General features: G+C 53.0%; 1 protein-coding gene across 1 annotated transcript; it reads right to left on the bottom strand.

Moving 5' to 3' along the window:
- Positions 1-368: 368 nt before the first annotated feature.
- SLC9A5 (solute carrier family 9 member A5) lies at positions 369-19,213 on the bottom strand. Its single transcript, XM_052655661.1, has 16 exons — positions 19,021-19,213; positions 15,754-16,056; positions 14,104-14,267; positions 13,879-13,957; positions 13,412-13,589; positions 12,624-12,844; positions 12,214-12,416; positions 11,900-11,989; positions 11,732-11,802; positions 10,883-11,012; positions 10,306-10,394; positions 10,019-10,145; positions 5,933-6,103; positions 5,350-5,419; positions 4,565-4,699; positions 369-1,786 (listed from the first exon to the last, which is right to left on the bottom strand). The coding sequence occupies exons 1-16, from the start codon at positions 19,211-19,213 to the stop codon at positions 1,308-1,310; spliced, it is 2,703 nt and encodes a 900-aa protein (XP_052511621.1). The 3' UTR covers positions 369-1,307.
- Positions 19,214-19,967: the final 754 nt, after the last annotated feature.

The raw sequence follows: 19,967 nt of genomic DNA, 5'->3' as shown, positions 1-19,967 counted from the left end.
GTGTGTGTTGGCTGCATCTTTGGGCACCTTGGCATCTGACCTCTGGGGTGTTTCTTCCTGCAAGTCATTCCCATTTTGTGGACTCCCAGTTCTGTGACCCCGTGCCCAGAGATCAATCCCCTGGACTTGCTGCAGGCTTCCTGTAAGGTGACGTAGTGGGAAAGAATGGGAGCAGAGGGAGGGCCATAGGGCCTAACAGTCCTTCCCGGGACCTCCTCCCACCGTCCACCACCCATATCAGGGAAGCCCTGGGTCACAGAGTAGAAAGTTTCCATCTCCCTCACCACATGCCCTCTTGCCCCCTTCTCACACCTCAAAACACCCAGACACATGGGCGCAGGACACACATCCATCTGAGAGATGTTTAATGTATCTTAGGTTCAAGGTACACAATTCAGGGCAGGTGCTAACCCCAGGAAAGTCACCTGCCACCCAGTCAGCCCCCTTTCCATTGTAGTCAGGCCTCTCAGCCCCAGAGCAGTGGAGCAGTGATCCTGAGATACCTAGCTCCTTTCCTGTTCAGGAAAAAATGAGACAGTGTGGGAGGCCAGAGGCCACCATCTCCCCTCCTCACAAATCTCAGGCCCAAGGATCTGAAAGGTCCAAAGCCAGGTGCAGAGCAGCAGATCCCCAGAGTGATGCCAGCTAGGAAGCAGCCGTGACCCGAAGCCTGGCCCAACCCTGTGGCCTCAGTCCTGGAAATGGAGTAACTATTGCCCCAGAGACTGGCAGCAAAGGGGGGAAGATAAAGCAAGGAGTGGAGACAGATTCCCACTGCCCCAAACCAACTGGCTATGGGTAGCTGAGACAACAGGGTAGCAAAGTCTGCTGCACCTCCCAGCCCAGTCCCTCTGAGGACCAGCCCCTCGTGGAGCCTCACTGCCAGGGTACTGTCCTTGAGCTGACGCTGGGGCAGGGTGGAGTGCGGGACAGCCCAGTGTCAGCTGAGGAGAGATGCCCTTGCTTGGGGGACAGGAACTGCTTCCCAGGAGGACCCGCTGGGGAAGGGGCATGAGCTCCCCTTGTCTCTGGGCCTTGCCTCTAAAACGTCTGGACTGGGTCTTGAACCAGAGTTAGGGCCTTATTGAAAGGGAAGGGGGCAGGAGTTTAGGAGCAAGGAGGGTGGTGAAAAGGGTTCCTGTGAGGACCAGCCCAGGAGATCCTTCTGACCCGCCCCAAGGGAGCCCAGCTGCTACTTCAGTCCAGGCCCCTCTAACCCCATGTCCGGTTGAGTGGGCTTCTCTGCCCATTGTGCAGGGAAGACTTCATGGGGGCCCCGGCCCCCTGCTCCTCCCCGAGTCTCTGGGCTACAGCCGGCCACCTTTGTTGAAGTGGATGCACCAGTGGGAGTTGGCGGTGCCGGGGCTGAGATGGGTGTGGTCCTCGTGTCCCATGAGGGGCTGCAGCTCCTGCTGCCGGGGGATGTCAGCGCTGCTCTCACTGCGAGAACGGCCCGCCTTGGCCAGGCTCGGGGGGAAAGCAAAGCAAGAGCGAGGATCAGAGGAGAGGGGCAGCTTGAGAGGGGCCTGGGGCTCTTCCGGGGCCTGTGGGCGGGGAGGCAGGCGGGTCATGGTTGGGGCCTGAGTACACGGTGGGGATGCCAAGCTCTCCAGGGACGAGATGCTCTGGTTCCAGCCTGTCTGCATGTCCACGGGCACAATCTTGGTGGTTTCTGAGGACACGTAGACGGCCAGGTCCCCCTGCCCACTCTTCCAGGGCAGCTCCTTCTCCGCACAGGTTGGGGATGGGGGGATGATGCGTGGGCTGGGGCACACCTCAAAGCTCCCTGGGGACAGAGCACACACACACTCATTGCCAATCCAGTGGACACTTTCTCAAGTATAAGCACAGAAGTTCATTCTGCAGTCGCCATGCAGCATCCATTTGTGCAGTTATTGGATGCACGCCTGGCCAAGGGGAAGCACCACAGCTGGGTTTGCTCCCCACTGTGTCCCCAGCACCTAGCACAGGACTGAGCATGTAGCAGTTGCTCAACAAATACCTATTGAACAAATGAAAACAACTAGAACAAAACAAAGCGAGAGCAAGGCAGGAAAAAACCCATCTATGATCAGCCCTCAGCCAACTTGCAGTGCCAGGCTTAAACCACATCCTGCTAGGCCCCCGGCCCAGGGTGAGGAAGATCTCGAGGCTTGGCCACTGCGCTCCTTGCCTGAGTTCCCACCGCAGCCCTTTGGTGGGAGAGTCCAGGAGTCTGAGCTCACGAAAAATTAAAACAGGCTAAAGCTGAGCCACAAAGGGGATGCCAGAGCACAGGGGATGTGAGCCAAGAATCCCAGAAGTGCGGGCACCCATAATGGAAGGCTCAGCCACGGCATTACAGAAAGGCTGAGGCTCTGAAAGAGGAAAGCAGGGAAGGAACAGCCCTCTGGCTATCTACCACCCCTGTATCTCCAAAGTCAAGCTCAGTGCCTTGCCTGTAATAGGTGCTCAGTATGTGTCTCCTCACTGATACAAAGTCCTGAGCAGTCCTGTGAACCTGACTTCAAGTGCTCCATGTTATGAAATGTATTGATGCTGTGACTGAGAGTGAAACTACCTCCCTGGAATGCTGTGTTAAATTTTAATAACAAACTTCAGTGTTCATCTTTAGAGGATATCAGGTAACTATTGGTCTGAAAACTGATAAGTGAAAGGAAAAATTCAAGCATTTATCCATTCTTCCCTATATGAACTGTACCTCAGACTGACTAAGTAATTGATAAGGGAAGGCTTTTTAATACAAGAATTCCTGCTAATCAATGCAAACAAAAAATAGACATAGAATATCAGCATTGCGCAACCCAGAATGAACTGTTGGATGTGGCAGTGATCACCAGTGACTGGAAGACCACCTGATGAAAAACTGACAGGGAGTTTGATAATGGGTGGCTCAGGCTAACAACAACTGAAGCCACTAGTCAATATTAACCTACAAGAAGAGAGACAGCCAGATGGTATATGCTCCCTGGTGAGATGTAGTGGGAGGTATAACATCACCACCTATGGAGTATGCTTATCAAGTCTGATCTAGATTTAATTACTGATTTGAAGGAAATATAAAGGTCAGTGAAACAGACATATTAAATGATGCTTAGGGGATGCAATCAGCAAAATCCAGACAAGGAAAGACGGGGGGACAAATAACCAAGTTATTTCAATAAATACAGTGCAAGGAAAGAAAGTATGGTGGGGGGACCTATAAATCAGGGTTTTTCAAACTTGACACTGTCACAGGTAGGAGCAGAGACTCTGCTGTAGGGAGCTGTCCTGTGCATTGTAGGGTGTTTAACAACATCCCTGGCCTCTACCCACACATTGTAGAGGTACCCTGCCTGCTGTGACAACGCAAGATGTCTCCAGACAGTACCCTAGGGCAGGGGTCCCCAACCTCCAAGCTGTGGACCGCCACTTCCTGTCAGATCAGCAGCGGCACTAGATCAGAAACAAGGTGCACAATAAATGTAATATGCTTGAATCATCCCCACCCATCCCCAGTCCATGGACAAAATGTCTCCCATGAAATCAGTCCCTGGTGCCAGAAAGGTTGGGGACCACTGCTCTAGGGGACAAAATCACTACTATCTCCTTAAGAACCAGTGTTATAGGCTAAAAGAGACTTAGCCACCAAATTTCATGTGTGGGTCTTCGTCTGGATTTTTATTTGAACAACCTACTGTAAAATGAAGACAATCAGAGAAATTTGAACACGGACTGGATATCTGATAAAAAAGATTTTGGATATGATAATGGTATTGTGGTTATATTTTTAAGAAGGATCCTTATCTTTTAGAGATACTTGCTGAAGTATTTGGCAATAAAGTGGTATGATATTTGCAATTTGCTTCAAAAGAATCCAGTGAAGAGAGGGGCATAGTGAAGGTGTAAGTGAAATAAGATCAGTTAGGAGTAGGTAATTATTGAAGATGGGTGGTAGAGAGATGAGAGTTTATTCTACTATTCTGTCTACTGTATATTTTGAAATTTTCTGTAATGGGATGTTTTTTAAAAGACACCTGAGAATTCTTGAGCCAACTGGCAGTGGTAGTTAGCATTCTGAGTTCATTAGGTCTCCACATATGGAAGCACATATATGTTGGTTTTTATCTACAGTAATGCCATTTTGATGAATGCAGGCTCCTCTCTCAGGTCCGGCTGCCACCCTTACAGGGGGCTGTACCTGAGGGCTGGTGTGCTGAGCATGGGTCACAGCAGAACCTGGTGTCAGGTTTGCTTATCACCTTGCGTTTCTCGCCAGAGTGTAAAGGGAGGCAAGTGAAATGGCTGTGAGCTTTGGAATCAAATTCTGGTTCTGCTGATTTCTAGACAAGTCCCAAGTTCCTTTGAGCTCGGTTTCGCCATCTTGATTGTTGTGAGGATTGAATCAGGTCACAGATGTCAGATGTCTGACATAAAAGAAATGCTGAGTAAATGCTGGTTGATGAATGAATGAGCAGATAGGCAGAGTGACTGTCTGGAGTAAAGGCCATCAGCAAAGGGGGAGGAAGCCAACTGTGTAGCTCCAGTTTGCTCCAGAGGGAGGCAGGCAGGAGGAAGCCGTTACCTGAGACCTTGCCCTCTTGGAGGACCTCACTGGTGGCCCGAGCCACAAAGATGATCCCCTCGTCATCCTCCTTCTCTGTCTCCGAACTGTCACTGTCCTCCTCCTCCTCAGACTCCACGGTTAAGATCACGGCAGCTGGACAGGGACAAGAGCTGAGTGGGATTGGCCAGCCCAGTAGCTGCCTCTTGGTACTGCACCACCCGGAGCCCAACCCCTCGTCCATCTAGGAAGAGCCCACAGTTGGTAGAGACACCTGCTTTGTCCTGTGGCTGTTACAGCACTGGCCTAGGGGGGTGGGGGAGCTTGATAGGAGGGGGCATGGGGCTCCAGAGCCCCAGGAGGCAACAGGAAAGACAGATCCTCAGAGGAAGCATCAGGGACTCACACTTCCCAGCACCTTCATCTTCTCTCAACCCTAGATCCCATCGTCAGCTGGAAGCATAAACATCTGGAAGGCTGGAAGGCCCATCAGTGTGCAGCTCTTCTAGGGCCCTGGTTTTACTGCAGGGACACTGGACCCCAGGGCCCACCCATCCTTCAAGGCCCAGACCAGGCTCCATTTATGACACGTTCTCCAGGTCCTCAGGGTCTGTAGCCTGGAGTTAGCTCTCAGGTGTCACAGACGTCTAGTAACTGCTGAGACCTGTCCATCTAGTTCTAAGGGGAAGAGCCCCAGCTCATGTCATTGAGTGCCATGCAGAGGAGGTCCTTCAGGCTTCCAGTCGATGGGCCCCTGCCCTTCCCCTCCCAATCCCATCCTTAACACCACCCCACTCCCTGCTTGCCTGTGTCATGGAAGCCCAGGTCTCGAGGAGATTTCCCGTTTGTAGCCTCAGTGTTAGCCACGCCATCCTTCTAAGGACCAAAAAAAAAAAAGGCCTAAGCCTCTTGCCCTGACTCCAAACCCCAATCCTGTCATCTGGTGGGGTCAACAAGAAGATAGGTCTTCCTGATGCCACACAGAAGGGAATCTGTGTCAATTATAGTGGTTCTATCATCCCTTGACCCCCCCCACCCCCAGCAAGTGTTGTAGAGTCTGATGGCCCCAGCAGAGATGCTCAGTACATCAGCCTGGGCTGAATAAGAAATTCATGGAGTCCCCACACCCCTTCCCCAGCAAGGAATCTGCCTCTTTCCTGCTCACTCCACCTCTGGTAGGTGGTCCTGCTGTCTTGGGCAGGTGACCACAAGAGGCTGCTCTCCCTCTAAAGGCTTCACCTTCCTCTCTGGGGCTCCAGGAAGATGCAAAAGGGAACCCAAGCTGCTGCAGCCCCCAGGTCCCCGAGGCTGGATTCCAAAACCTGTGAGCTCAAAACCGCATGCCATCAGCCTGCAGCTGGAAACAGGAGTCCTAGAGAAAGCACATGCCTTCTTGCGGCCAGCCTTGCGAGGTCGTGGCTTGCTCTTGGTGAAGCAGATGTTGTGCTTGGTGGACTTAAAGGACTCCAGCCGCCGCTTCATGTTCTGCTGGAAGACTTCCTTGTCCTGGCGCTCCTGCGCGTCCTCAGAGATGAAGTGGCGGCTGCAGCTGGCTTTGTACTGGCAATGACAGCCCCACCCTGCCATGAGGCTTGGTGTCCTGCCGCCCACAGGAACCCCACGCCACAGCCCCAGGGTCACCATAGCTCATACCAGCCTGCTGTTTCCAGAACTAGCCATGGAGTGGAAAAAAAAAAAAAATAGAGACCCAGCCAGACTCTATATTCTCAGTTCTTTGTCCCAGAACCTACCCCCTCAAATTTGGCTTTCCTTATCCCCTCTTGCCCTCTCCCAGTTTTCTCAGATGTGAAGTGACAAGACACGGGGGATCCTGTGCCCTGTCCTCAGGGCTGCCATGAAACCAATTTCCTTCTTTGCACCTCAGTTTATCTGAGCCTAGTCCACATGCCTGGCCCATTTGCCTTCTTGTGACTACACAGGACTCTGTCCAGCTGGCCCTCCCCACTTAGCCCTTTCTGCAGCTGCCACCATGAAGACTCAGGCTGCAGGAACTTCCACGACTATCTCTTGCCACCTCGGATCCTCTCAGTCCAACCATACCTGTGCCCAGTTCAGTACCACTCCCACCGTCTGCTCTTTCCAATTCTTCCTCATAAAGAGCAAGCCCACTACACCCTCACCTGACCTGTCTCCACCTCTGGCCGTGACTGCTTAGCAGCCTTTTCATTACCTCCTGGTAATTTCCCAAAGTACCACCCACGTGTTCCCAATCATTCTTGTCCTGCCGCACACCCCCAGGCTGGTTTCTTTCCTTTACCCTTCATATTTTCTGCTTCCCTGAGCCGGATCTAAGAATCCCCTTTAAGTCTCCTCCCAACTGCCCTCTTCTACACACTCATGCAGAGGTGTGCCTCTCCCCCTAGGGTGGGGGTGGGTGGGTGCAGAAGCCCAGCTCCTTCACAGGGCTCCTCACTCCCCACTCCCTGCTTCCATCAGTTCCTCCCTCCCAGTCCTCCACCCTCTTGCATCTTCAGTCCTTCCCTGGCCACCGCCCCCTGCCTCTGCTTTTAGACCTGTTCCTGCCCTTACCTCCTTGAAAAACGCCTTTCCATTGACACCATTGCCTTGCTTTTACTGCTAAACCTTTATACTTACATTCTGACACTTCCCCTAGTACCCATTAATTCCTTGAATGTCAGAAATAGAGCTGGGGTGGGAGCAAGGGGGGTTGCCTGACTGCAGCACCACTGTGCAGCTTTCTGCCAGGTCATCAGTACCTTGGCCTCTGGTTAGGCAACATCCGTGCAAAGTCCAGCCCTCCTCTTGCCCCAGGCCTCTGAGGCAGCTCTGAGGGGCATCAGCTACTGCCCCTCCAAGGGCTCCTTCTCTCACCTCCTCTGCTGGCTCCCCTTCCTTTTCTTCCATATGCATTCCCCAGCATTATCCTTGGCCCCCTCTCCCATCTCAATGCTCTCCCCAGTGAAAGTATCGACTCTCTCAGCGCCAGCCAGCACAGTGATAAATCTGTGCTTCCCAGACACCAGCCATCAGACCAGCTGCATTTCAGCCCCCTCAAGGGGCATATTAAGAGCAGATTCCTCATCCCACTCCACTAATCAAACTCTGCAGGAGGTGAAGCCAGGAATATGTATTCTAGTAAGCTCCCCAGGAGATTCTGATATAGCCAGGCCAGGAAACCTCTGCTGTAGATTGCTTCCAAATCTTTTTATCTCCAGCCTGTCTGTCTCTCTCTTTTAAACTATAATCTTGTGTTTCTAACTGTATACTAGACACTTCTGTCTCTAATGATATTTCTGTGAAGAACATGAGGAATTATGGATTGCGTGCTGGCATAACTAAGTGGATTTAGAACTGGTTCAGTAACCATACCCCCAAAATTCTTGATCCAGGTCAGTCTGGAGGAAAGTCTTTAGTAGCCGACCACAGGGCTCTGTCCTCAGCTCTATCATGTTCATTTTTATGTTGATTTTGATGAATACAGAGTTAACAGGCTTTACAGAATTTTATATGATGTGAATCTGAGGAGATTTTTGGTGACCGACATGGGATCCAAACGATGGAATGATGGGCTAAATCAAATAAGATGACATTTTAACAAGGATAAGCACAATCATAATCCAGTTTTTTTTTTAGTCGACTACACAAGAACTGGTTGGACGAAACCCATTGACCAATCTTACATACACACACACACATCAACAGCCAGCCAATCATTATGTATCAATACTTCCTAATGTAATACAATAAGAAACACATAGCACAGCTATCGAATGTTCCTGAATACAACCAGGCCTCTAGATTGAACTACCAAGAAATACAGGGTACCAAGGATAACATATCAGATACCACCTCTGGAATACAATCAGCAAAATCTGTAAAATGGAGAATTTTCTAAGACGATCTATCCAGTTTCTTCAGCAAATAAATAAAAAGGAGGGAAAAAAGAAGAAACTATTACAAATTAAAAAAAATAAAAAGACATACTTACTAAAAATGCAAAGTGTGGACTTTATTTGGATCCTGACTTGAACAAACCAGATGAAAAAAGGTATGTATTGAACTCTGGCTGGATATTTGAGGTGAGGTGAGAAGGAATCACTGTTACTGGTTGTATGTGGTAATGGTACTATGGCTTTTTTGAAAAAAAAGAAAAAAAAAAAAGAATTCTTGCCACCTAGAGATACATATGGAAATATTTAGAGATGATATGCTGTCTGGAGTTTGCTTTAACATAATAAAGTGTAGATAGGGTGTAAGGGGAAATTATTGGAGCTGAGTGATGGTTAAATGAGTTTCTTTATTCTCTCTAGTTTTGTGAATGACTAAAATTTTCTATAAGAAAAAGTAAACCAAACCAAAAAACAAAAGCTCCACAGGTTGGATGAGACAGGGTTTCACAGTCATTAACTGAGGAAGACATGAGGGGTGATTGCCTGATTGTACGAACAGTGTGAGGTCTCAGGGTGATGAGCCAGAGCTGGAGGGATCCTGGGCTGCGAGAAGAGAAAGGCAACTTCCATAACTAGAAAGGTTAAAGGTCCCCTGTTCCTGGCCCTGGCCAACCACAACTAGCATAGCACCTTCCATCTGGGGCCTCTTTGGCCACAGCAGTGAAAGCCTGGAATCCTAACCACTAGTCCACCATAGAATTCCTAGGGGCCTCATTTCTAACGGCTGAAGAAGACACACCAGGGACAGAAGCCGCTGGCCCGAAGGCAAGAAGGCCTCTGTGTGGAAGGAACCTGTTTTGACATCTTTGCAGGCTTTTGCTCTGCAGAGGTGCAGAGAGTCAAATCAGGCCCAGAGGGAGCAAATTAAAGAGAAAGAATTCCCGTCTCTGTAGAAACGGCCTTGACTGTTAAAGCTGCCAAGAATGGTCACAGCTGGCTTCTCATTTCAGAAAGGTTCAAGGTAATGGGTTGCTGCCCCCTTGTGGGGTTGCACCGGATTCCTGCCTGGATGGGTTGGGCCTTTCCAACCCCGAGGTTTCACAACCTGCATGGGACTCACTCATGTTACCTAAACTGGATGTCTGCCTCCCCCAGGTTAAGCTGTACCCACAGGCCTCCTTGGCACTCCTGCTTCTGTCTGTGACCCCCATCAAGCCCTCTATAACTCCTCTCCTTTTCCTGGCAGATTTTACAGTCCTTTGTGCCCTTCTTCCTTCCAGCCACCCAGCTCTAATCTGCAGTGTTTCACTCCAGCTTCCCAACTGGCTCTCCCGGCCTCTCAACTCACCCCGTCCAATTAGATCTGCTCTCTGGTACCAAACAAGACATCCTTAAACCATCCTTGTAACAGGCCAACCTTTCTCAAAACAACGACAACAAAAAAACAGAACTAAAGGTTATAACCAACAAGATGAAGCCCCTACTCTTCAACTGGGCATCTACAGCTCTCTACAGGCTGGTGCCAGTTGCCTCTTGAGCCTTGGATCGCAGCCTCCCCAGACCTCACTCCCCCTCAGGACTCAGAGGCCCTGCCTGCTCTCACCCTGCGGCGCGGCTTGTAGAGGCCTCCGCAGAGCAGGTGGTGCATTGCCGTGTCCTCCCGGTCCCGGCCACTGCGCACCGTGTCAATCACCTGCAGATCCAGACACGCTCCACTGCCACTCTCCCTCCTGCGGGCGGAGGGAACACGTGTGCTGGGGAGGGGCTGGGGGGCTCGGACCAGGGAAAGGGAAGAAGCAGAGGGGCTCACAGATCTTGCCCAGAAGGGATTCAGAGAGAGGGCCCAGTAGGAAGGAGTGTGGGGAAGCGGGAGGGGGCTCCAGGACTTACAGCAGGTTGGTGACGGAGGTCTCTGCCACGGAATTGCGGCTGGGCATGGAGGGCAGAGTGAGCCCAGAGGAGGACAAGACGTGGCCTCCCTGCAGGGGCCATGTCACAGGTCAGATGGCAGTCAGATGAAGGTGGCGCGGACAGAGCGGAACAAAAGGAATAACACCAGTTAACACACTTTGCTCTCGATGTTCCAGGGACTACGCTAGGTGCTTTTTTATACTGCACCTACAAAACTCTGTGACAGAGGTACTCTTACTGTCGCTTTCTTACAGTTGAGGAAACCGAAGCTCAGAGAGGATAAATGACTTACCCAAGGTCACAAGCCTGAGATGATAAGAATCTGAGCCACGTCTGCTGATGCCAGAGTCCAGCTGTCTCCCACCTTTCTGCACTGCCCACTAGACTCTAAATGTCAGCATCAGGCCGGGCTCATTCCTGTAGCTGCCACTTCACAAGTCCATGGAGTCTACTGGGAATTCCCAACTCCCTGCTCAGGGCCTGCCTGCCTGCTTGTCACCGCTTCCTGCCTTGCCCTGCTGGCCACCCGCCCATTCTCCATTGTCTGCTGGCCCACCTGATCCACAAAGCTGATGGCGTCCCGGATGTTGAGTCTGTAATACACATCCCAGATCTGGTCCCGGATGCGGTAGGCTGAGCGCCGCATCAACAGTTGACTCAGGTACTTCTTATCAAACTGCTCCCACCTACAGAGGATGCCAGGCCCCATCCTGAGTGCTGGCCCTTCCTCAGACAGGGCCGGGGCACTGCCAGTGCGGGGCCCACATCTCTTGGTGTGGGCATTGGTCAGGGAGAATCTGGAAGCTGGTCCCTGCCCTTACGGAACTGACAGCACCTGACATTGACGAATTTATGACATGTAACTATAAAATCACAACCATGATAGGAACTACAAGGATATTATAGAGTCTGATGGGGATTTGTCCTAGTCAGGGAAGCCTCCCTAAGGACATGATGCCTGTGATAATATCTGAAGGATGAACAGAGGGATTAAGGAGGCGAGATGGAGGGGAGGGAATGTTCTAGTAGAAAGAACAACATGTGCAAAGGTCCTGGTGGCCAGGGCAGGGGGAGCATGGTGGGTCCTGAGTTTCTAAAACGGTTCGTTTCATTGGCAGGCCGAGAGTCAAAGTCACAGTGGACCACAGGGTGGCTGGAGTCTGGAGGTGCCAGACCACACAGGGCAGGGCCAGGCAGGCCTCACTGGGGAAGCTTATCTTATCCTGAGAGTACAGGGACACCAGCACTGCCTGTCCTATGGGGACCTGTGGGGGGCTTCAGGGACAGGTCACCCAGCCTGTGCCTGGCTGCATCCCTTCTCAGAAGTGTGGTATGTCCCCCGTGCTGCCCTGGCTGGTTGGGGAGGGGTGCTGCTGCTGAAGGAGCCTGGATGCAGCTCCCTCACCTGTCCCTCCAGTAGTGATAGCCATGGTGCCCCACAACGTCCTCCACTGCAGCCAGAATGTGGTCAAAAGTCTAGAAGGGGGGTGGGTAGGGGGACCGGATCAGGACTCTGCTCAGAATAGGAGAAGGGAGAGAGGGACAGGTGGGGGCATGGGGTTCTGGTACCCACGTGCTCATGCAGCTCCTGGTTCAGGGTGGGTTTGTGATGCTCACTCCTCTTCACCTTCAGCCACTTGACCAGTGGCTTGATGGTCAGGCCCTATGGACAGGCAGCTGGTGAGCCCTGCCCTGGCCAGTTCTCTGCTGCCTTTCTCTCCCCACGGTTAGGCTTCAGCTTCCATATCTCCACCTAACTGCTCTCAAAGTCTGGGAAGTCAAGCCCCTGCAGCCCCCAACAGGAAAAGGAGCCCCTCTCCCATAGGCTCCAGGCCTCCCCAGGGCCTGCCAGACCCTCTCCCCATCTGGCTTCCTGGGTGCTCCCACCTGCACGATGACTGTGAAGAAGACCACCACAATCGTGGTGGCTACAAAGTAGTCCTTGGCAGGGACCTTGGTCCTGTCCAGGAGGATGACGAGAGCGAAGGCCACAGCCCCCCGCAGGCCCCCATAGGACATCACCACCTGGTCAATCTTGTCCAGAGGGACCAGCCGGAACTGATTCAGCACCCACGTCTGCAGGACTACGCCTACAGCAGGAGGGAGGCCAGTGGGAGCAGGGTGTTGGGAGTGGAGGGCACTGGCTGCAGCTGGCACCCAGTATCAGGGCTCAGGTCTGAAGGGCTGGGAGGGCTGAGCCACACAGGGAGGACAAGGATGTGGACTCAGAGGGCGAGATGAGCTGGGGTGGGGGGCAGGGGCACGGGGGGTAGGAAAGCAGAGGGTGCCGGCTATACCGAGGGCTCGGAAGAACAGGATGAAGAAGAGGGTGCCCAGCACCAGCCCAGAGTCCCAGGCCCACTTGGAAGAGTCCACGGCCGAGATGCCAAGCAGCATGAAGATGACGGTCTCCGCGCAGCTGGCTAGAGTCTTCATGGTGTACTTGACAGCTGTGCGGGACTTATGGGAGATGTTGGCCTCCACATACTTCTTACAGCCCAGGCCACACATAGTCACCCTGGGAGAGGAATGGAGAGTCAGGATGATGAGGAGGGGCCGCAGGAAGCACAGCCTCTGGGGTCTGAGCATGCACAGGAGAGGATGCCCGTCACAGGATGTCAGACTCAGAGCCAAAGCGCAGTGAGGCATGGAGCCTGTCCCAGGCTGGTAGGGGTAATCCTGGGCTAAAAGGATCGGAATCGCCAGGCTTCCCACTCTAACCCTAACCCTTCTGGAGGGGAAGGCAGGGAAAACATGATCTGACTGGCACAGACTGCCTGAAGCAACTTTCAGAGTTCTGTAGCCAGCAGAGCCATGGCACCAGGCCTCAACGTCCACGTGTGGCTCAGCGCACACCCAAGAGAACACTCTGGGCAAGGGAAAATTGGGTTCTGGGGGCCCAGGACAGTTCTAGAAGCGGGTCCCGTAATGTTCCCTGAGGTTAAATGTCTCCCCTGGGAAATTTGAAGCTCCCACTCGGGGAAACCTACGGACTCCTCAAGGTCCTGCTTCTGTCTGTGTGAAGGGCAACCATCTCCAGTGCCCCCTCCCAGCTGCCTGTGTGCTCAGCGCCCCCAGGACTCACGCAAGAATGGCAGAGAGCGAGGCCATTTCAGCGGTAAGGTAGGCTGCATAGGCGAGGAGGAAGACCAGCAGCGGCTCGATGATGCGGACCCGCTTGGTGAAGCGTGTGGTCAGGGCCAGGAGGAAGGCAAAGACTAAGCCCACGGCTGCCCCGCCCAGACTGACCACAAACAAGGAGGCTGGGGGAGGAGTGGGTTGTCAGCACGACCCCTGGCCGGGACCCCTACCGGGCCAACAAGACTGCTGCCTGGCGGGGAGTGGAGGAGGATGCCCACCATGCTCCCCAGGGGTCAGGAGTGCAGGAAAGCCCCTCCTTCTCGGGTTCTCAGGGCCCTGTTTCTCCGTGGAGGAGGGAAGGGAGGGATGAGGCACCCCAGCAGCATCCTCTGTCCAGACGCAGTGGGGGAGGGGCTCAACAACCCGAGGGAGGCAGCCTCCAGTGCCCACCGAGAGGGGGGAGATACTGACCGACTCCCTTCAGGTAGTCAGTGGCCCGCACGTTGGCAGAGCCCATCTCCACAAAAGAGTTGCAGACCTTGTACAGCACCTGAGTGAGAAGTGGTGCATCAGGAGTGACGATGGGGCAAGGCGGAGACCGGATTTCTTCCCCAGGGGATCTGGAGAAGGGTCTGAGCCTGGTCAAAAGCATGGCAGCATGGGGTCGAGCAACAGCAGCCCACTGTGCACTCTCACCACGGTGACTGCATCGTTGAGCAGGGACTCGCCAAAGACGATGATAAAGAGGGTCTCGTTGACGTGCACCTCCTCAAAGACAGCCAGCACAGCCACAGGATCCACTGCTGAGATGAGGCTCCCGAACAGCAGGAAGTCCAGCAAGCCAGCCTGCACTCTGGGGGCTTTCGAGGGACAGCAGACGGTGAGGTACTGAATTGCCTACAGCAGCCCCAGCAACAGGCTCAGACTGTTGAAACAAGGGTGCCCCGAGAGGACTTGGGACGGTGAAGAGCGCGTCAGCCTGCAGGTCAGGAGACCTTAGGTCCTGAGCCTAAGGACTGTCTTTGCCACTTACCCACTCTATGACACTGGCACTCTCACTGCCACCTGACTTCTCATAAGCCATACCTCCTCATATGCCTGCCTGACAAGACTGCTGCAGAAATCAACCAGGGAAATGGCTACAAAACTCTGTGTAACCTGGAGAGCTAAGATGGCACTGACAAGAAAAAACGTAGCAACAGCAATAATAACCACCATCAGGTGGAAATAGGCTGCTGACTGGCTTTATTAGGAGAACAAAAGAGTGCCTTCTCCCACATCATAGTTCTCAGCCTAAGGAAGGCAACATGCACAATTCTCAGCGGGAGGGGGAGGGGCTATCCATCCACGAGGGCTGAATACGGTATGACAAGCACCCACCACTGGTGGGACTCGAACATCCCATGCAATCTCTGTGAACCTCAGTTTCCACTTCTACATACTGAGAATAATAGTGTCTACCTCAGAAAGTTCCTTATTTAACCAGTGCCTAATACATAGTAAGCACTCAGTAGTTATTACCTATTACCGGGATTACTATGATTATGGTCTGATGTCCTCCCCTCCCTTCCTGCCCCCAAAGAGTTCACTGACCCCATAGGAAAACCAGGTTGGAGACCTGAGTGGAAATTGCAAACCTCCCCTTGCCCCTGGGAAGAAGTCTGAATTATCAACTTTCAGGGTTGAGTGGGTTTGGGGCCCAGAAAATGAGAAAGAAGGGAGCAGAACAGGGCCGCCTGAAGGCAAAGAGCTCAGTAAAATGACCTTCTCCTGCTAACCTTGGACCTGATATCAAATGAGTTTAAGGGCCTCTATTTCCTTGTCCATTAAATGGGATAAATGATACCCCCAGCAAGGTTGATATGAAGAGCCAGTGGGATGAGCAAAGAGAATATCTAGTGTAGTGTCTTGCATTCTGCAGACATATGATATGTATTTATTAAAGTAATAAAAACAGAAAACCACCCTGATGTGACCTGGGCAGAGCCCTCAAAGGGATGTTGAGCTGTGCCTCAGGGGAGCCAGGCTGGCAAGTGGCAGTGTGTTAACAGAGGGCAGGAGGAAGCAGGGTGGCAATGCAGGCTTCCCAGCCTTGGCAGGCCATGCACAGCTGGGAGCCAGGCCCCTACTCAGCTGTCATCTGCAGAAGCCCAGACTCATCTGGCAGGGACCTAAATGAAGGCTGCAGGCCAATCTGGAGCACTGCCCAGTTGGGAAGGACCTAAGATGGAGGTCTCAGGGTATGGCTCTCGTCAACATAGGATCTTCAGAGCTGGAGGAGAAGGGAGCTGGGCAAGGAGTCTGGCAAAGCCCCCCACGGCTGGTCCACATCTTAGAGTCACTCACCCACAAGTCCAGCCTGCTGCAGGCCCCAGAGGGCAGCACCTGTTGTGAAGGCATTCCAGAGTGTGCCCACCACAGCATAGGTGAGGATGGCACCCAAATTGTCAAAGAACAGCCGGCTGGGCATGAAATAGCCTGAGTCCAGCACAATGGGAGGCAACAAGAAGAGGAAGAAGGTGCCTGGCTCCAGCTGGTACTCCGCTTTCTTGGCCACAGCCAAGACAATGCCCCCTAGTGCCAGTCCCAGCAAAATCAGCAGACAGCTCTCGGGGACCAGAGACGTCACCTTCCGAGACAAGTGAAACACTACAACACAAGAATGGGGTGGGAGGTATCATCAATTTATGAAGCACATGCGCACGCACACGCGCACACACACACACACACACACACATGCACTGGCCTATAGCCTTCCAGTCAGATATTTATTCAAGGTCAGGACCCCCAATCCTGGAGGAAGAAGAAATTCAGGACTGCTAGAATCTCCAGCCTCCAGAGCTCCAAACTCTCCACTGCAGCCACTGTTGTCTATTTCTTAGTGCTCCTGTCATGGTAACCTAGGTCTCTGCTTACTTTTTCCACTTCCAAAAATACCCCATCCTCTCTACTGTCATCCTCAAAGGACCTCACCTTTTTCTGCTCTCCCTTATCCATTGTCGTTATTTGAACCTCAGCAAATATTAGGTACATTTTTATGCATAACATAGTTGTAAAAATCAGGGCCTGTGGAGTCAGTCTCCCTGGGTTCAAAGCCTAGCTCTTTCATTTACCAGTTCTGTGACTTTGAAGCAAATATCTTCACTTTTTTTTTAAATTGTTGGGCCAGGTGTTCATTGCAATATGCAAAATCTCCAGTTGCAGCATGAGGGGGTCTAGTTTCCTGACCATGGATGGAACCCAGGCCCCTGACACAAGGAGCTCGGAGTCTTAACACTGGACAGTCAGGGAAGTCCTAGTCCCTTTTTGACTTGCAGTTTTTTCATCAGTAAAATGAGAACAAAGACAGTACTGATCTCGTAGGATTGTTGCAAGGTTTAAGTAAGACGATCTGCTCAAAAGCAGTTAGCCCAGTGCTTTGTAGTAAGTGCTCTATAAATGTTACCTTTTATTCTATTATTGTGTCCTGCCCTAGACCATAATGCATATTATACCTCCTAGGAGTACAGCAGATCTCCTAGCCCTGTGTGCTCTTTCATTATGTAGGCTCACTAAGGGCTCAGTAGTTTTAAAAGCAATAGATTTAGCAGTTAGACCTCTAGTCCTTCTTGTGGCTCCATCCTATCCTAATTGTGTGATCTCAGGCAAATTATTTAAATTTCTGAACTTTAATTTCTTCTCCTGTAATGTGGGGGAAAATAACCTTCACAGGGTGAGGATAAAAATGATATAGTGTGAATGTGCCTAGCAGAATGTCAGATACATAATAGGATCTCAACAAATGTTAATTCAATATGATTCTGGGGGAAAGTAATAACATATCTGACCCTTGGAAAGAAGAGGAGGTATGGAATGATTTTCTAGCACTATTGCCACTCCTACCTTTGCCTCATCATATACTCTTTGGGCTTTCGATTGGGCCCTGGGCCAGGTGAGCTGCTCTCCCCAGACAATCCTTGGAGTGGTGGGTAGTGAGGGACATCTTGGTGTTAAGCTGTATGAGATGCAATGCTAAGACAGTGCCCTTTGGAAGCTGTACCCAGAGAGCTTAGGACAGTGCCTGGCCTGTGGTGGGATCTACCTAAATATTTGGTAGGGAATAAAAGGGAAAAAAAAATCCTAGCAATGAAGCTGGGGGAAGGTATTTCTGAACATTCTACCTATCTCTCCCCACCCCTAATCCCAAGGATTTTATTGTTGTTGTTGTTGATGAGAAAAAGGCTCTCTTCAACCTCTTCAGCCTCCATAGGAGATGTCATCCAAGCTAGAAAAAGAACTATGATTTATGGGGGAAACTACAGCCATTGCTGCAAACCCTAAATAAGACAGGAACTCTCCACCTGGCAGACTTCTCAGCAGACCCAATTTTGGTTCCCAGATCTGAAGCTCCTCCCACCTTGCTCTCATTGCTGCCAGGCCCTAAGGTGAGCTCAGCTACAGCTCTTCCCACACTCAGCCCTACCTTTGGTCCCCCTTTCCTCTCCTTCAGGGACCTTATTCCATCCTTATCTCCAGAGCATGCATTAATCCCAGCACTGCAATCCAAAACCCTTCACAAAAGCCTGTTCTCTTACAGAACTAGGCTCCTTGAAGGCATTTCAAGCCCCATTTTCCATTATTAATGGGCTGCCACAGCAGAGTGGAGAGCGCCTCTGTTCCTGCCCAGCCCCCACTTCCAACTGTGTCCCTGGGGGAAGAAGGGGGCAAACTCTAGACGGTGCGATTCCTATGTGAAGACTACTGGTGAGACTGGGAGTACAGGCTGTGCCAGCTTAGATGGGGAGTGAGTAGCAACGGCTCAGCTATAATTAGTCATCCCCACAGCGCAGTCTGCACAACAGGGAGAGGGAGGAGGGTCTCTGGTGGGAGGAGGGACCACTGGCTGCTCAAAAGTGGGGAGGAAGGGGCAGAGGCAAGGAAAAGCAGCTCTACTCACGAAAAGGAGTCTGAAGCACAGCCCTCAGTACTGTGCAGACTGAAGGAAATTGGATGTGTGAAAGCCTCTAGGGCAGGCAGCACATAGTAAGGCCCAATAAATGGAAGTTTCCCATACCCTGAGGTGGGAAGAGGTAGACTTGAATTGGAAGGGGGGAGACACAGCTGGGCACAAGAAGGGGACATCTTTAGGGGATAGAGGGGGATAGAGGAAAAGTGGCATTTTGGCCTCCCAAGAGAATGGACATTTGGAGGTGGCCTCCAGGGAAGGCTGCTTCCTCGGGACCAGGATGCTAGGGTTTGCCAGAGAATACCATCCCCTCAATGTCCCACACGCCCAGACTGCTGACAGGGGCTGGGGATTGGTGGAGGGGAGCCCAGACCAAAGAGCTGACTGCAAGGAGAAGAGGGGAAAGAGAGGGCAAAGTAAGCTAGGGATGGGGTCGGAGAGCGCTGGGGCGGCTCTCTGAGAAGGCAAATCCTCAGGGTTCCCACGCGAGAAGGGGAGGAGGGGGATCCACAAGAGGAGGCGCAGAAACAAGGTGAGAGCCCGGATTTGCGGAATCGGAACCTAAAGTCGGGGCACTCTGCAAAAATCCGGCCCGGATCTGGGGACTAGGGGTTGGGGGCGGGTCCGCTGCCCGCCGCCCGCCCTGACGCACGCACACACGCACTCACCGATTTTAGCCAGGCTGGCCACCAGGATCCAGAGGGCTACCAAGTAGGGCGCCTCCACCTCGTGCCACTGCCAGCGGAGGAGCGCCAACCCTGGGGGAGGCTCACCCGGCGACCCTGGCTCCTGGGTGGGCTCTTCGGTTGCTCCTGCCCCCGCCAGGGGCAACCCGAGCAGCGGCAGTGCGGCGCGCAGCATCCTGCCGCCTGCCTAGCACCCCTCCAGGCACCGCACGGCCGCCGGCCCCGTGTCGCCGCCGCCGCCGCCGCCTACCGGCCTCCCCCGCGTCACAGGCACGTGGGGTCCGCTCCCCCCAATCCCTGCTCGGATACCCCCAACCCAGGTCCAGACTCCGAGACCCTGTCCCGGGCGTCCGTAGTGCGGACGCCTGCCCCTCCGCTCTAAACCAGTCTCGACTCTGGAAATCCCCCAATGCATCCCTCCCCCACAAGCTTTGCAACCTAGTCTTTCAAGCCCGTTCCCTCAAACCCTCCCCAAACCTCCCCCGATCCGTATTCAGAGCTGTGAGCGGCCACAGTCCCCCAGGGGCACCGCCGGGTCCCACCCGCCGGCGGCGACAGCCAGCCGTGGGAGTGACGAGGGGCTTCCGGGTGGCGAGGTATAGGCGAGAGGAGGGCGGCCCCGCCACCGAGAGTGCGGTCGGCGACTGGCAGCCGGCCCCCGGTACAGAGGCCGCGGACCCCGGCGCTGCCCCGTGCAGACTGCAGGGGGCAGTGCGCCGTCGCCTTCGGCTCAGCCCTCGGGAGCCCAAGACCCCTGTGGTCCCCGCTCTCAGACCAGAGCTGCGCACGCGCACTAGGCCCTTTTAGAAAGCTGTGAGGGACAACTGTCCCCATCGTCCCCAGAAACCCCAAGGCCCAGATTGGGGCGAGTTCATCTCAGGCTGAGGAGGACTCTCCTCCTCTTCATTCACCAAATCGAGGGGCAACCG

This window comes from Budorcas taxicolor, chromosome 18, assembly GCF_023091745.1.
Source record: "Budorcas taxicolor isolate Tak-1 chromosome 18, Takin1.1, whole genome shotgun sequence".
Lineage (NCBI taxonomy): Eukaryota > Metazoa > Chordata > Mammalia > Artiodactyla > Bovidae > Budorcas > Budorcas taxicolor.
Note: the sequence above shows the minus strand (reverse complement) of the source record. Positions and strands in the feature narration are given on the sequence as shown.

Excerpts from the sequence above, each read along its gene's own strand:
- SLC9A5 (XM_052655661.1), bottom strand. The coding sequence starts at position 19,213 with ATGCTGCGCGCCGCACTGCCGCTGCTCGGGTTGCCCCTGGCGGGGGCA. Across the intron at positions 12,845-13,411 it reads TCGCTCTCTGCCATTCTTGC|GGTGACTATGTGTGGCCTGG; the intron begins GTGAGTCCTGGG and ends TTCCTCTCCCAG. Across the intron at positions 1,787-4,564 it reads CCAAGAGGGCAAGGTCTCAG|GGAGCTTTGAGGTGTGCCCC; the intron begins GTAACGGCTTCC and ends CTCTGTCCCCAG.